Genomic DNA, 17,863 nt, shown 5'->3' with positions numbered 1-17,863 from the left:
TAATAGGATTTGGTGATAAACAGGCAGCGAGACAGAAAAGTTGAGGGTATTCTAGTTCTGGCTTTTGCAAATGGTTTTGTGGGCAGTGTAAGATAAATTCTAGCAGAAATAAGCAGGCAAAGAGAGGCAACAAAGGCCCAGGTAGTTTATTTGAACGCAATTCCCAGGTGATGTTCCCCGGTCTGGCTATCACAGGCCGGGGAAGTCACACTCAGCAGGGCAGGCAGCAAGTTTTTAAAGAAGGCAGAGGGAGGAAGAGCAAAGGTGTACAGTGGCGCAAGGATTGGCTCGCCTAGGGTACGTGGGGGTCTCTCATTGGCTTTTAGCCAGGTACTGTAAACTTACCACTTATCTTCTAACTTGGGAGAAGGGCCCTAGTTAGGAATGTTATCGGATCAGGCTCTGGAATGTTGTCAGACCAGAACCTGCTTGTCCAGCAGGCTCACCTCTTCCCCTGGTTCCTCCAGCCTTACAGGCAGTGATACTGTTCATTAAGAGGAGGTGCAGTTTAGATTGTTGAGTATGAGATGGGCAGGTAGGTAGTCCAGTAACAGAATTAGAGACTAACTATGCTCCCTTAAGAGAAAAACTTCCTTTGAAAAATATAAAGTAACTTTTATGCCTACAAAGAACCTGTTGTTCAAATTTGTTGAAACTGGTTGAACCTTTTCAGCTCATCCGAAACGTGCAATTTCAGTATTACAAATTGTCCACAAATGCAAGAATACCGGCTTGAGTATACACCCCGCTGTTCCTAAAAATACACCTCTCACATTGTTTAAGAGCAAAGGATGCGTTTGGGAAGGATAAAAATATGTAAAATCCCAATGCTTCGGAGTTTACGTTAGAGTGATTTGGGTTGAATTCAATAGTCTTAATTACTGGGCTGCAATCCCGCATCAGACTAAGCGCGGTACAAGCACAGCCGCCGCTCCGCGTCCTAGGCTTTCGCGCTTTTTGGTATCAGCAGGAATAGACACAAGAGAAGCGGCCGGATTCTCTCGCGAGAGGGAAGGAGGCCGCCGCTCCTTAGAGTCTCCCAATCGCGCCACGTGTGCTCCCACCTGCCTGGCAAAGGAGTCTGGCACCGCCCAGGGTCTGCTGGGAATCGTAGTTCCGGGGCTGGATGATGCCCGCCAGCCGGGCCCCCGCTCCTTCTTACGCATGCGCGACTGCGAGCTGGCTCAAGAAGTTCGTAGCCTTTGTCAGGCCCGGGATGGGAGGTGAGTTAGTTGGTCGAATACCGCTCTTCTCCGCTCGGCCAGGGTGGTGGCCCCCTTGGACATCAACGTGCCGGGTCGGAGCTGCATTGCGTTTGTGAAAGAGGCCTCAAGGGCAGACCGTGAGCCCCATCCCCTGCCGCTCCAGACCCCCCGGGAACGCGGGTGCTAGCGCGGTGCTCGCGGGGGCGCGACGGGCCTGGCGTGGGGCAGTCGCGGGGCTCCGGGAAGAGCCTGGAGCGCCATGGAATCGGTTTGCGAGCCCTGAACCTCAGCCGCCAGTCCCCCCGGAGACAGCTGCAAGCGACAGGGACAGGCATCCGAGCACCCAGGCTCAGAGATGCTGTCCCCGGTTTTCCAGGTTCCAGCCTCGTAGGACCGAGCTAGGCTTGCGAGTGAGGAAGAAAGCCGACGTGATCTGATCGCAACCTTTCAGCAGAGCTTCCAGAGGGCAGGCAGGAAGGAGGACCACGAGGCCTCGGGGGCTTCTCACTCTTAATGTCCAGCCAGGTCTGAACTGGGGAGAAGAGCAGAAGCTTCAGAACCAGGAGGAGGTGGTGATCATGGAGACAAATTTGGCCGAAATGCCCGAGAAGAGAGGTAAGAATTGCTGAAGTGCAGAAATTGTGTTCTGGAAGAGTGAAATTCTTCCTTCTAAAGGGAAATCAGCTGCCTCGAGGGAGGAGGCTCTTGGCAGAGTGCTATCTGTTGTCTTTGTCTGGGGGATGGATGGGTGCTTTGAGTGAGAATGGAGGGCTTAGTATGGGGTCACCCCCCCCTTTCCACTCCAAGCGGGTGCTCAGTGGACCTTCAAAGCCACCTCCAAAATGTGCGCAAAATGTTAGCTTCTAAGGGATGAGCATAGCACAAGTTACTTTTTCTCACACGATGTCCCTCCCAGATGATAACTCCATCCCAGCCTCCATCAGTGGGTCTGAGAATTAGCTTTTTGTTTGGCAAAAGTATCTTCCACACCTGTTATCCAACTTTGCACAATAACCCTATGATTTCAATAGACCACATATTTTTGTTTCGTATAGGACAAAACAGGCTTTAGGAGTCAGTGACTGACTTCCAATTCTACCAGATAAGTCTTGAAGTTTGGTGTGTGATCTCCCTATATCAGAATCCTACCCCCCACCCCATGTGCTTGTTACATTTCTAGATTATACCCCAGACTCAACTAATGATAATTATTTGGTAAGTGGGACCCAACAGTCATTTTTTTTTAATACGCTTGCAGGGTAATTTTTAAGAACCATTGAGCCTATTTTTCTGATATTAATTTAAAGTAGATAAACCTGGGGGAAAACTGACCTATTTTAATTTCTAGATCAGAAAGTGCCGTCTTCCAGAATGTGTAATGGTTATAGCATCTGAATGAATTTAAGCACCACATCGCAGCATTCCTGGACATTGTCCATGATCCTGGGATCCTGGGTTCTTTGCGGATCAGCCTCAATCACAGTGTTTGTAGGGAACACAATTTGCATGATGGAGGGAATTTTAGACTTGCAAATCCGAGACTTCGCCATCATTACTGCTTTCTTGCCTTAGCTCTGTCTTCCCAGGATTCTCCCTTTTCCCAAGGGAAGAACACAGAAGGGGAAGAAGTGGCAGCTTTGCGCCTCACAGCCAGATCCCAGGTGAGTGTGAGTCTCTACTGATTACTGGATTTCAACCTTATTTCTCAGAGGACAGAGGCACTATTTTCTTGATGTGGCATTTCTTTGTCCATTGGAGCCCATCTAGAGACCTGAGTTCCAACTGTAAGAGATTACCCAGGTGACTAATGGACTCAATAGAAAATGTTTTCTGCTATCACATGGTATTTTCTCCATCTAGTACTTCTTGTCACTCAACAAGCATGTAAGGAGCATTGCCCTTCTTTAGGTTATGATTTCTGCGCTTGGTAACTCAGGAAACTAAAAAATCTTAAGTTTCTCAAAGGGAAGCAGCATACACATAATAGTTAAGTAGGAATTTAAGAAAACACCTTACACACTGAAATGAATTACAAAAATACTAAATAATCAAATAGTTCAAAAGAGTTCTGGAAAAGGAACCTATGGAAGGCTTACTTTAAAGAGTTAGAATTCAATCTTCCAAGACAACGCATGCTGAAGTATTTTATAGAGATGGTGTTTTCATGTCTGCAACTTACTGTCCAGTCTCCCCAAAGACAGATAGAATTGTTGTATTTAAGTGATGATTATACTATGGGTGATTTGTGTATTAGTCTTTCAACTTTTTGCGTGTTTGAGAGTTTTTATTAAAACAAGTTGTGTAGGAGAAAAAAGCTCTCCATGATTGTGTGGCATACAGCACCCAGAGATTCCTCAGCTGGCCTTTCTCTTTGCCGCTATAATTTGGAGTGTAAAAAATAGTCATTGCACATTGGTACTATTTGTAAAAGTGACCTTTCGGGATTCTCATATAATTGCTTGTCTCCATTGTTTTCTCAACTGCCTTATGTTAGTCTTGAAGACTTTATTCATCAAGAAGCTTTAAGTAGCAACTGATGAAAACTCAAACTGACTTAGGCAAAAAGAGGTATTTATTGACTAACATAACTGAAAAGTTGAGGCCTGGCTAGAAACAAAGCTCAAACAGTAACAGTAAAACCTGTTTCCTCCATTTCACTGATTTTCTCTCTATAGCTTTTGCTCTCAAGCAGGGTTTTCTTCTAGGGCTGGCTGCTGATGAGTGCAGGCCTGCGTCTTCCCATGCAGAAGACCAGAGGGAGAGGGCATCTTCTCTTCTAATCATTCCAGCACAAGTCCTGGGAGTAACTCTTTAGTGGCTGTTAATGTGGTTGGCCAGATCTAAGTGTAATTCTCTAATTGAACTGACCTAGGTAGGGAATATACCTGCACATGCACACGTGCAAACACACCTCCCACCCATGAGTCCGAGATGGAATTAATACTGCCTGAACTACATGGATTAAAGGTGGCCAGGCATAGCAGCCAGAAGAAATTCAGGGTAAAGGTACCAGAGGAAGGGTGAATGCTTTATAGAGTTCAACACTTTGACATTAGATTCAAGACTGTTAGAGATTCAGGGTGGATTAAACCTGTTAATGGAAATTTTAAAAACTCTGTCCTTTTTGCATAACATTGGATTTTGTTTGACGGTAATACAGCAACTGTTTTTCTTACTAAAATTTGCCTGGGGTAATTTTTTGATCTTTTACTTATTAGATTTTTTTTTTAATTATCAAGTTTTTAATCCTTATTCACTGTAACCAGGTGAACAGCACAGACATATATAAATATAAAGGGAATATCATTTACCTTCTAAATCCAAAACCTCTCCCTACTGATGTATATTTTTCCATGTTTTTGTTGAGCTTGCACTACTTTATTCAGACTTCTGTATTTCCTTCCAACTACCAACCCCAACTTTGGTTTGCATTTTTGTTCTGATGTTTTTCTTTTAATGGTTTGGAAGTTAATTCCCACTGAGTGTCATTTTAGCTATGATAAGCAGATTGTAGGATCAAGGCCATTTTTCCTTAAAACTTCTTGTCTATTTACTACGTACTTAATGATTTTTACCTTTCACTTTATTTTCCAAGGATGATTCTTACATTTTTTCAGTTTCAGATAATTTCCATATTTTGGAAACTTTATTTTGAAATAGTTTTAGACTTGTAGCAAAAAAGTAGGCTTGTGGCAAGAAATGTTGCAACATAATAGATTTCTCACATAGTCTTCATTCAGGCTCTTCAAAAGTTAACATTTCTACCATAACTTTATTATTCTCTTTTTTCAAAATCAGGAAGTTAATATTGGTGTAGTACTATAACCTACTGACCTTATTCAGATTTCCCAGCTGTCCTGTTTTTCTCTTTCCCCATTTAACTTCTGCCGTTGTCTCGTAATTCCTTGTTGTCCTTAGTTTGCTGTTGGTGTTCTTTCCCTAATCTGACTGTGCTTTGTTCATTTATTTACAGTATTTTCTTTGGTGAAATGGAAGTGTTTAGAGCCAGGAAATATTCTAAAGTAAAATTTTAGCTATTTGGCATAGGTTTCTGTATTTTATTCATTATTACTTTGAAATTTAGATACACTTTTTCAATTATTAGATATTTCTTCTATTTCTGTTTTGGAATTTATTGATATTTACTTTGTTACTTTTTACAAACGCTCCATGAATGTTTAAATAAAAGGTGTTTTCTACCCAGTTATAGCATTTGGTATATATTTCAACAACCTTGGCCTATTATTCCCATTTTCTATGGCTTTATTTAAAGGGGAATGTTCAATACTGCTATGTATCTATTCCCATACTGTTTTTGTATATTATGACTGACATAAATGTAATCCTGTGATATTTATACATGAACATTTATAAGTTGTATCAGTACTGTTTGTTGCTGTCATTTTTCAATTTAATGCTTTTTGCCTTACATTAAGTCTGTGCTTAACAGGATTCGGTGCCCACTGCCAGTCTTTTCATCCCAGGACTTCTTCATTCACAAATTTTGTATTTCAGTTCATCTTCTGATTGGCTAAGTTGCATCTTCAATTATTATTTATTGAGGGGGCCACAAAATGCCAGACAATGTTTTTGACACTGCACGTTCAGCACTGAACAAAACAAGAACTTGGAAAATTATATTTTTTACACATAGTTTTGTTTTTATGACAGGTCCTAGCTTAACATTTCTTTATGCCCTCTTTTATCTCTTTCCAGGGACTTTTAAAAAAATGTATGTTTTTTATTCTAAATGGTCCAGACAATAAAATTGTCTAGGTTGAGTCTTTAGGTTGTGAGTTCACACGGAATATTATGCAGATAATGCCTTTTTTTCTGTGCCTGTATTTTGTTTCCTTTGCTAAACTACCTGTTGACTCGTTGGGTCATGTTTTAATTCTTTATTCCCTAGAAAAATTATAGTCTATCAATAGGAAAAACCATGGTCTTCTTTTGGTTCTCATATTGAAGCTAGGACAGCATGCCTGGCATGTAACTGATTGATGCCCAGTGACTTTACATAGAATATTCAGGTTCTGAAATACTCGAGAATGTTTGTCATGTATCACAATCCTTTCCCCTGTTGAATATATATCACACATCTATTCCGGGGCCAACAAATGGGGGGAAAAGGCTATTGAGTGAACGGTGGTGAACAAAAGGATGTTTTGTGTCTTCAGGCATCAGTGACATTCAAGGATGTGGCCATGGACTTTACCCCAGAGGAGTGGGGGAAATTGGATCCTGCACAAAGGGACGTGATGCTGGAGAACTATAGGAACCTGGTCTCGCTTTGTAAGGATGGGTTCCACTATGACTCTGGAAGCTGCTTATGGGGCTTCATTACTGTATTGAAAGTGAAATAGCTTAACAAAGCCTTCACTTTTGCATTCAGGAATCATAAAGTATTGGTACCTCTGGGCCCAGAGAAAAACTTGTCCTGCTCTAGGTTCTTGGTAAAATGACTATTCTTGTTTTGTATCAAGACTGGATTCAAGTGACAGAAATCTAATTCACACTAACTTAAAGAGGAAATAAAAAATTTTGACTCAGGTAATCAAATATATTGTCAGGAATTCCTTTTTACGTATTTTTAATCATGGGGCTTGGCTTTGCCCTGTATTGACTTTATTCTTAGGATCTCCCTATGTGGCAGAGGTAGCCGTGGGCAGCTCTAAGGTTACATTATTCTAACAGAGAGCTAAGGAAGAAAAGGAGAGTGGTTCTCTCTGGGGAGTTTCAACAAATAGGGTCATATGTCCATCAGTGAAACAATTACTAGAGCCAGAGAACTCTGGCCAGTTTGGATCCTGTGCCTACCTCTGTTATGTGTCTGTGTGTGTGTATATGCGTGTGTGCATGTATGTGCCCATGAGGGGTGTAAAGAACTGTGTTAGCTCCTCCCCAATGTCATGTATTAAATTCCCTAAGAAAGCACCTTCTAGTAACTAGAAAGGAAAAACATTAGAGACAAAAACTGTAGTTACTATAGTCCCAACTTTTTGGCACTGCTACCAAGATCCCACTTTTTCTAATGAATTACCTATTCTAAGCACTAATCTGCACTGTCTCCCTGGGACTCCCTCAGTAGAGAAATGAAGAAAAAATCTCTTTTTTGACAGCAAAAACATTTGTATTTTCAAATGAATGTAAATTCACCAGGCCCATACTTCCTGCAGATGTTTAAAGCTTCGTTTAGACATCCATCCTCCCTTATTCCAGATTTTCCTGTAATAGCCTGTCTTCTTTGTGGATTAAGGGCTTGGAACAATACTCTAGGATAGATATTTGTGCCCATCACAAATAGCTAAGTCTCATTTCTTTGCTATTTTTCTTTTTTTTCTGAATGAGCAGGGCTTCCAGTTTCTAAACCTGAGAACTACAATTTGGAGAATGGAAAAGAACCATTGATGTTGGAGAGAAAAACCCGCAAAAGCAGCTACTCAGGTAAGCCAGATACCTGGGAGCCTTCAGAAATAATAGCCCCACAGGACAGTGAAGAACTGGCACTTCTCTGCTTAAAATGTTAGAAGTGCCTGTGTGCTTTTATGTTTTAAATATCTTAATTTATATAGCATTTCAAATACATACAAAAGTTGAGAAAATAACATGTATCTTCCCTCAAGATCAAATGCATACCAATATGTTGCTTCTTCTGCCTCTTTTCTTTTTTCTTCTTTTTTGCAATATAAAACATAAAAACATGATAGTTGTACCATTCTGTGAATTTTCACAAATGAACACATTTGTGTAACCAGCACTCAGATTAAGAAAACAACCTTACCACTACCCCTAGACATATTCTTGCGTGCTCTTTGTCACCTGCTTCGTTCCGGGGGTAACCTTATCCTAACTTCTAACACTACAGATTAGTTTTGACTGTTCCTGAGTTATATAAACAGAAACATTTTGTATGTGCTTGTGTCTGGCTACCCTCACTGAGAATTCCTGGGATATACATCCACACTGTTGCATGTAGTTGTAGCTCATTCATTCTCATTCTTGTACAGTGTTGCATTATGTCAATATACCAGGTTTTCCATTCTCTTGATAGGAATTTGGGGATTTCCTGTTTGGGGCTATATGAATAGTACTACTTTGTACATTCTTTTGCATGTCTTTTGGTGAACACATATGTGAATTTCTGTTGAATATATATATATACAAGTAGAACTGTTGGGTCATAGGGCAGGTGATGTTCACTTTTGGTAGGTATTACCAAATTACCAACTCCAAAGTTACTGTATTAAATACATTGCCACTATGAGAGTATGTGAGTTCTAGTTGCTATGCATCCTTATCAGCACTTAATATTGCTTGTCTTTGTTTTTAACCATTCTTATAGTGTGATATTTTTTATTTTTAAGAAATAAAAAATACACAGATTTAGTTAAGTCCTTTCATTTGCTTTCTCCCTAGAAGTAACTATTTGGTGTGAATCATTCTAATGTACATATACACCTGTACAAAACCAACATGTATATATAGTATTACATTATATTTTTTCTTTTGAAATCCAATTTTTTAAAACTTCACATTGTATTTTGATATTAATCTATGTTAATGCATATGAATTGTGTTTATTCATTTTAACTAGTATGGAGTAAGTCCACTGTATCAAAAAACTGAACAATTTAACTTCTTTGCCATTTATAAGAGAGTTGCAATGAGCATTCTTCTGTTGACTCCTTATGTTCATCTTGAGAGTTGGCTTAGGGTAGATAACAGAATAAAAATGACTGGGTCTTAAAGTATCACATGTTTAGTTTTATTAGTAACTAAACTAATCCTGGCCAACAGTTGATGATATTAGATTTAGTGATGTTTGTCAGTCTAATCATTATAAAATGAAATTTCGTGATTTGCTAGCCCTGGGCTAACCCAGGTCCCCACATATTCTTGGGTATGTTTCTAGACTTTCTGGTTTACTTGACTATCAGTAGTAATTACTATATAGTATGTGCATCTCATAAAGAAAGTCTCCCCTTAATATTCCTTTTTTTTCTATCTTATTTTTCTTTTGAATACTGACCTTTACAATCATCTGTTACTATGTGTTTGGCAATTTCCCCTCATAGGCCTGTCAGTTTTTGTGACTTAACCAATTCACCACCCTTTTCCCTTTTTATGTAGGAAGTATTGCCATTTTCTTTAGTGATCTATAAGAACCCTTCACATATGAAGTATTTATTCTTTGTTATGTTGCAGGTTTTGTTGTTTTTCTTTTTACCCTTCAGTTTTGTTATGCTTTTAATGTACAAGTATTATGTGTACAATCTTTCATTTTCTGCCTTTCAATTAGTGCTTCTTTCCAAGATGACAGAAATATTTGCTCCTATTCTCTTCTAGTATATTTTTTCTTTAATTTTTCTTTTAAATCCTTAATCATTTGGAATTGTCTCTTACTTCTTTGGTTGTATCTCCTTAGCTTCCTTTTCTGAACAATTAAATGTTTGAATTGCCCAAAGCTTAGTTTTAATTTCCCTTACTCTATATACCTGGAATCATGAACTTGACTATCTACATTGACAGTAGGTAATGTACCTGAATGAAGCAAAGCTGGGTGGGGACTGATAACATGGAAGAGCTCACACCTCAGTTGAAGGAGTAGCCATGATTCATAGCTCAAGGGCCAGCAAACTTTTTATGTAACAGGCTATATAATAAGTAATTTGGGCTTTGTGGGACATACAGTTTTTGCTGCAACTACTCAGTTCACCATGATAGGGTAAAAGCAATCATAGGCAATGCATAAATTAATTGGTATGGTGTGTTCCAATAAAACTTAATTTATAAAAATAGACAGTGGGCTGTAGGTGCCATCCTCTGTTCTGATTGGTTGTTGTCATTCAATGTGCTTCTGGTTTTTTTCAAGAGAAACCCCCAGAAAATGTGAATTTCTGTATGAAGTCTCACAGTTTTAATGTCTAAAGCATCTAATCTCAAATATTTCTATAAACATTGTAGGCCAAGCAAAACATGTCTGAGAGTTAGATTTGTCCAACTGGTCACCTGTCTGCAGCCTCTACTTTCTTCCATAACCAAATTATCATCTCTATCTGGATGAATCCCAAATTTGTATTTCCATCCTAGAGTTCTTGGCACTCCTGTTCTGCACATTTGTTTAACTATTTAATTTCTGCATTTGATATCTCATAGATCTGTATAACATGTTTAAAACTGATTGTCTGATATATGCCCCAATTCTCCACACCCTCTTTTCCCAATAGTTGTCTTAATGAGGCTCACTGTCTTTCCAAATTATACAAACCAGAAATTTATGTATAGTCTTTACACTTCCCTCTTATCCAATTCATCATCGTTTATCTAATTATATTCTAAATATTTCTTCATTAGCACCCCTCCATCTCCCTTTTGTTTGCCTGTGATGATTTCTCTGATTCCACCTTTGCCCCTATATACTCCATTCTTTACATCATAGTGAGAGAATGCTTTCAGAATACAAATCTAATCCTTTTGCTTAAAAAATATTTCAGTGGCCTCCTGTTGCTCTCAGGGTAACAGCCAAAATCCTTAAGGCCTAAATAGTCTTGCAAAATCTACCTTTTACTCATTATTCCAACCTTACCTTATACCTACTCTCCCTCTGTTTTCGTACTCTTAGTGATTCTTAAATATTTTGGCATGATAGGACCTAGTTTAGCTCTAAAAATTATCAAGAACCCTAAAGAACTTTTGTTTAGGTTGGTTATATCTACCACTACTTATGGTATTAGAAATAAAAGTTGTCATCTATTAGGTAATTCATTTAAAATAACAGTCATAAACCCATTACATGTTAACACAAATAACTTGTTTTAGAAAAGTAACTTATATATATGTGTGTATCTCCCCCCTTTTTTTCCCTGTACTGAAAGTAGCAAACGGTACACACTTCTTTGCATCTCAGTGGGATTTTTTAAATTTAATGTATCCTGAAAATAACTTCAAAGCAATATATAGAAATCTTTCTCATTTTCTCATTTACATAGTACTCCACTGTATATATACACCATAGTTTATTTAATTGATTCTCTATAGAAGAATATTGAAATGTTACCAGTCTTGCCCTATCTCAGTTAGTGTTGTAGTGAACAAACACCCTTGTAATTTCATTTATTTGCCATTATATCTTTGGGAGATTTTTGATTAGGGACATATTACAAAAGCATTATTAAGGAAGATTAAACTAGAAGTGGAACACACATTTGGAAGTGAGTAGGATTGGATGATTGGAACCTTAGACATCATAATGTCCTTTACACTAAGGTGATAATTGCCTAGATACTTATTACAGCAGTGGTATTCTCCTCCATCTTGATCTAGTGTGCTCATTTCCTGCTCATCCAGTGATACACTGCTTTGCCTGCATCCCTCCTTCTTCTTCATTTCTGGTCATCTTTCTCCCTTTCTGACTCTCCTGGATAGGGTCTACTCATTTTCTTTACATGTACTTTGCATTTGTTTCCCTCCATTTGCCTCTCATTGAAAGTCATAAGTTACATCCACTTACCCCTCAAAGCTGTGCTTTTCACCTTCCTCAACTCTTACCTATGAAAGAACTGCCTTTTACTAAGCACAGAGAATGAAACAAATTTGCATTCCCAATTTCTTTCAGACCTGGAAACTAGACCTGGGAGCAAAAACTCAACTTCAGTGCAAGATTTTTCCAAAGAAGAGTCGTGCCAGGTTGCACTAATAGACAGGCTGACAAGGAATAATGTGTATGACTCCAATTTGGAAACAACTCTTGAATGTGAAAATTGGTTAGAGGATCAGCAAGGAAATCAAGACAGACACTTGAGAGAAATGTTCACCCACATGAATTCAATCCCTGAAGAAAGAGCTCGTGAGCATGATGTATGTTGGAAAAACTTAAGTCAGAAGTCTGTCCTCACTCAAGACAGAGTTCCCAAAGGATCCTACGACTTTCATGCACTTGAGAAAAGATTGAAACAGAAATCAAATTTAGTGAAAAAGCAGAGAACCTATACAGAGAAAAAGCCTCATAAATGTAATGACTGTGGTGAACTCTTCAGTTACCATTCAGTGCTTATTCGACACCAGAGGGTCCATACTGGAGAGAAACCCTATAGCTGCCATGAATGCGGGAAATCTTTTAGCCACAGAGCTAATTTAACTAAACATCAGAGAACTCATACTAGAATTCTCTTTGAATGCAGTGAATGCAAGAAAGCCTTCACAGAAAGCTCATCCCTTGCAATACATCAGAGAATTCACATTGGAGAGAGACCTTATGAATGCAATGAATGTGGGAAAGGTTTTAATCGAAGCACACATCTTGTGCAGCATCAGTTGATTCATACTGGAGTGAAGCCTTATGAATGTAATGAATGTGATAAAGCTTTCTTTCACTCATCATCTCTCATTAAACATCAAAGAACTCATACTGGAGAGAAACCCTATAAATGTCAGGAATGTGGGAAAGCCTTTAGCCATTGCTCATCCCTTACTAAACATCAGAGAGTTCATACTGGAGAAAAGCCATATGAATGTAGTGAATGTGGAAAAACCTTTAGTCAGAGCACACATCTTGTTCAGCATCAGAGAATTCATACCGGAGAGAAACCCTATGAGTGTAACGAGTGTGGGAAAACCTTCAGCCGCAGCTCAAATTTTGCTAAACATCAAAGAATTCATATTGGGAAGAAACCATACAAATGTAATGAATGTGGAAAAGCCTTCATTCATTCATCAGCTCTTATTCAACACCAGAGAACTCATACAGGAGAGAAACCCTATAGATGTGATGAATGTGGGAAAAGCTTTAAGAGTAATTCATCTCTCACCAGACATCAAAGAATTCACACTGAAGAGCAACCTTGAAAAATTAATGTTAAGAGATGTAAGTTGGTTTTATCATTGCGTTAATTGCCTGAGTGTATAAGTGGAATCCCCATGAAATGTTGCTTGAGGACCAATTCTGTATGCATCTAATTGTACTTGCATAATGTATAGTTTTGAGCCACAGACAGAATGTTCCTTATATCCATTGATTTGATAAATATGAAAGCTCCTAACCAGACATCTAAAATTTTGATCCCCAACACCCAGCATGGAAATTCAAGAAATCCTTGAGAGTGGGTAGCAATATAAGCATTGTGAAATTCAGTTCTTCTCTTTGTTACATCAAAACCATGATAAAGCATTTCACTTTGTAAGGAATTTCTTAATAGGTTAGGCAGAAGGCACATATCCTAACCATTGGGAAGACACAGTTAATCCTCTTTGAATCCAAAGTAGAGATCCAGATACATAAATAGTGTCTTTTCTCCAGAGAATGTAATTTCTTTTATATTAGCTATAAAAACTCAAAGGTTAAGAGTTGAGATATGCTGTGGATTCCCTTCCCCTTCTGCCCGCCACCCCCCCACCACCACCACCAAAGGCTACTGTCTAATTAAATTAACATAACTGTTCACAGCATTTTCTAAGTTATGATCACTTGGATCATGCTGTTCATAGGTTTTGATCATTGCTATCCCTCTGCTGTATAGTGCTTCATCTTCTACTTCCTTGGAAGTTACCCTGAAGTAGAGAATGGGTCAAAAGCTTAGCTGCAGTTTTTTATCAAATTCCTCTTTTCTTATCCTTGCCGTTGAATGGATCCTTGATTTTCTATAACCACAATACCAGGGAGATTTCCTTTTTTCACATTATTCTGCTTTCTGTAAACTATGCTTTGTCACTTTTAGAGAAAGCCCCTGAGATGTTGAGGGTCTGAAAAGTTGATGGGTTCCATGTGTTATATTTAGGATCCCTGGCAAGAAGAACTGAAGAAACTCTGAGACATGGGACATATCTTCCAGTCAGATATGGAAAGTAGCTAATGGGACAGTGACTCACTTGAGGAAGAGCAGCTTCCTTCCATGAAGAAGTTTCCATTTCTGTGGCTTTCATGTTCACATGCATTTTTTGTCATTTTTATTCTCCCTATATGCCACTTTGTCTTTGCTGTATCCAGAACCCTCGAGTAAGTAAAAATACACAAAACCACAATGACACATTGACATAAGTTACATGTGTGACAAAGACCAGTAGTGGGATTGGTAACACAAAAGCAAAAGTTCAGAAAAATACTTAGGAAACCACTATTCAGATGTCAGTTTTTATTGGGTGAAAAGAAGTGTATAGATAAAATAGAGGAGAAAACTTAGTTACAGATTTCTTTCTCTTCTAAATTGTATCCTTTATTAACATTCACCAGCCAGTTCATGCTCTTGCCCCCTCCACATTAGTCCTATGAACATTGATACTATTACTGAGGAAAAATCGAGGTTAAAGAAGTGGTGGTAGAAGAGAGCAAGATCATTCAGGATAAATCAAATGTAAATCTGGTAATGATGGAAATCAAAGACAACAGTAGGAAATGTTTGGACCGAAAGGACTGGGAAGAAGTTTTGGAAACAAAATACATTGAAGGGGTCAAGGTGGGCGGAAACCCTCAAGGTCTGAGAGATCAGTGTGGGAGAATGGCTGACCCAGGAAGAAAAAGGAAAAGGAGCCCCACCTTTCACCTTAATATTCAATACACATAGTCTAAAGCAGGAATTGACAAAGCAGCCTGGACCCACATACCAAGTCCTGCCTACTGCCTTTTTCTGTAGATAATGTTTAATGGGACCTTGGCCACATTCATTTACATGTTGTATTTGTCTGTTTTGTGCTACAACAGCAGAGTTGACTAGTTCCAGCAGAGAGTGTCCCAAAAAGCCTAAAATACTTGCTATTTCTCAATAAGGCAAATGAGAGAAAATATATTTACCATTTGGGGGCCAAATATTGCCTAACAGTAAGATCAACATGGGCTTTTCAAAGCTGGGTTTGAATTGTGCCACCACCACTTAGCAATCATGTGACCTTGAAAAACTACTCTAAGCATCAGTTTCTTTATCTTTAAAATGAGAATAAATTATCCCTCTTTAATAAGGTTATTGTGAGGTTTAAATAAGTGTGTGGAAAGGACCTGACACTATGTAGAAAGCCTCTCTAGATAGGGAGATAGATATACCATCGCATTGGAGATTAGGTTTCTACATGAATTTGGGAGGATGTAAACTCTTGGTTTTTTTTCCCTATTTTAATGAAGTGGTGTCTTAGTATGGGCTGCTATAACAAAATTCCATAGACTGAGCTGCTTATAAACAGCATTCTCATAGTGCAAGTTCAAGGCCCCAGAAAATTCAGTGTCTGGTGAGGGCCTGCTCCCTGGCTCATAGATTACTGTCTTAGCTATGTTTTCTCATGATGAAAGGGCAAGGAGCTCCCTGGGACCTCTGTAAGGGCCCTGACCCCACTCATAGCTCTGCCTGCAGGCCCCTACCCCCCTACTACCGTCACATTGGGGATTAGGTTTCAACACGAATTTTGGGGGACACAAATTCAGTCTATAGCAAGTGTCTAAGCATCAATCAGAGATTACTTAAGAATGAGTGTATCTTGCACACCTTTTGTTTACTGATTAAGAACTGTGACCTACCCATCTAATCCCTCACTTCTTCCTGCTCTTGCTTCCAACTGGTGCTGCTCTCTACACAGTGTTTTGAGACCTTAAGGAATCTGCTTCTTTTCTTCCTGAGTGCTGTTTAACCAGGAGCTCTCTGATAGTTCCAGAGACTCAAGTTTGTAATCTAATTGCAGTTTAAATAGTGTCAAGAGATTTGCTCTAAGTTTTACCGAGGACCCTGGCCCTTTGCATATCAGTATTTATTCTTTCTATGCTTGGTGTTCATTCTTTGTGTTTGTACTTTTATATAAATCTTGGAAGTTTTAATGTTCTGCTTATTCAAATGTTTTTGATATAAACTAAATTTGACTGCTCTTACTGGCTTGCTGTCAATAAAGATGTTGTTTATATATTTATTGTCAGAAACTTCTGTAAATTGATTTTAAGTTCTCCTAATTTAAGCATATTTTGAGTTTAAAGACCAACTATAATATATCTCCATATTATTCAGGGAAACAATTCCATTTCTAATTGTTCTTCTGAGCTTCACAACTTTTGAGACATATGTTAGGGATACCCTCCATAGTCCATGTATCTGCAAGAAGGTTGAAGAGTTATTTGAAGGTTAAATCCATCAAATAACAAGAGAAGAGCATAAGAGGAAAAAAAGAACAGAAAATATATATTAAAAAACAACAAAACAGTTAATAAAATGGCAGTAAGTACATATCAATAATCACCTTAAATGTAAATGGACTGAAAGCACCAATCAAAAGACATAGAGTGGGATAATGGATAAAAGAAGAGGATCCATCTATATGCTGCCTACAAGAGACTCTTTTCAGACCCAAAGACATACACAGACTAAAAGTGAAGGAATGGAAAACCATATTTCATTCAAATAATAGGGAGAAAAAAGCAGGAGTAGCAGTGCTTCTATCAGACAAAATGGATTTCAAAACAAAGAAAGTGACAAGAGACAAAGGACATTACATAATGATAAAGGGATCAATCCAACAAGAGGATATAACCATTATAAATATCTGTGCACCCAACATAGGTGCACCTAAATATGTAAAACAAATACTAAAAATTAAAGGGGGAAATAAACTGCAACACATTCATTTTAGGAGACTTTAACATACCACTCACATCAATACACAAATCAACCAGACAGAAAATAAGTAAGGAAACAGGCACAGAACAATACATTAGATCAGATGGACCTAGTAGATACCTACAAAACATGCCACCCAAAAGCAGCAGGATACACATTCTTCTCAAGTGCATATGAAATGTCTTCCAAAATAGATTACAAACTAGGCCACAAAAAGAGCCTCAATAAATCCAGAAAGATTGAAATTGTATAAAGCAGCTTCTCAGACCACAATGGTATGAAACTAGAAATAAATTAAAGAAAACAAAAAGGCCTACAAACACATGGAGGCTAAACAACATGCTTCTAAATAATCAGTGGATCAATGACCAAATTAAAACAGAAATCAAGCAATACATGGAGATAAAACAAAAATTCAACAGCCCAAAACCTGTTGGACACAGTGAAGGCAGTTCTAAGAGGAAAATACACAGCAATACAGGCTTACCTCAAAAAACAAAAACAAGCCCAGATAAACAGTATAAAATCACAAAGAAACTAGAAGAAAAAAAGGACAAATGAAACCAAAAGTTAGTAGAAGGAGGGACATAATAAAGATCACAGCAGAAATAAATAAGATAGGGAATTAAACAATAGAAAAAAATGAAACCAAGATCTGGTTCTTTTAGAAAATAAAAATAGATAAACCCTTAGCCAGACATATCAAGAAAAAAGGAGACTGTACACACATAAACAGAATTAGAAATGAGAAAGGAAATATCACTATGGACACTATGGTAATCCAAAAAGATTATTAGAGAATACTATGGAAAATTATATGCTAACAAATTGGATTACCTAGAAGAAATGGACAAATTTCTAGAAAAATACAACCTTCCAAGACTGATCCAGGAAGAAACATAAAATCTGAACAGATCAATTACCAGCAATGAAATTGAATTAGTAATCAAAAAACTACCTAAGAAGAAAACCTCTGGACCAGATGGCTTCACTGCTGAATTTTATCAATCATTTAGAGAACACCTAGTGCCCATACTCCTAAAGATTTCCAAAAAGTAGAAGAGAAGGAAATACTTC

At 38.3% G+C, this 17,863-nt stretch overlaps 1 protein-coding gene across 7 annotated transcripts; it reads left to right on the top strand.

The window, feature by feature from the left end:
• The first annotated feature begins 1,128 nt into the window (after positions 1-1,128).
• ZNF286A (zinc finger protein 286A) lies at positions 1,129-16,081 on the top strand. 7 transcript variants are annotated; one of them, XM_037013444.2, is made up of 6 exons: positions 1,229-1,820; positions 2,778-2,866; positions 6,383-6,497; positions 7,557-7,649; positions 11,821-13,068; positions 13,979-16,081. In XM_037013444.2, exons 1-5 carry the CDS (start codon positions 1,784-1,786, stop codon positions 13,047-13,049), a joined length of 1,563 nt encoding a protein of 520 aa, XP_036869339.2. In that variant the 5' UTR covers positions 1,229-1,783; the 3' UTR covers positions 13,050-13,068; positions 13,979-16,081. The 7 variants fall into 7 exon arrangements, with proteins under 7 accessions (XP_017534440.2, XP_036869339.2, XP_036869342.2 ...); XM_037013447.2 differs by having other exon boundaries at positions 2,811-2,866; positions 11,821-16,081; XM_073234754.1 differs by having other exon boundaries at positions 11,821-16,081.
• Positions 16,082-17,863: the final 1,782 nt, after the last annotated feature.

Source organism: Manis javanica, chromosome 4 (genome assembly GCF_040802235.1).
Source record: "Manis javanica isolate MJ-LG chromosome 4, MJ_LKY, whole genome shotgun sequence".
NCBI lineage: Eukaryota > Metazoa > Chordata > Mammalia > Pholidota > Manidae > Manis > Manis javanica.
This window is presented reverse-complemented; position numbering and strand designations above follow the sequence as displayed.

Bases quoted from the DNA above. Each gene is read 5' to 3' on its own strand.
- ZNF286A (XM_037013444.2), top strand. From the start codon at position 1,784: ATGGAGACAAATTTGGCCGAAATGCCCGAGAAGAGAG. The intron at 1,821-2,777 runs GTAAGAATTGCT...TTCTTGCCTTAG, and splicing joins CGAAATGCCCGAGAAGAGAG to CTCTGTCTTCCCAGGATTCT. The intron at 6,498-7,556 runs GTAAGGATGGGT...CTGAATGAGCAG, and splicing joins TAGGAACCTGGTCTCGCTTT to GGCTTCCAGTTTCTAAACCT.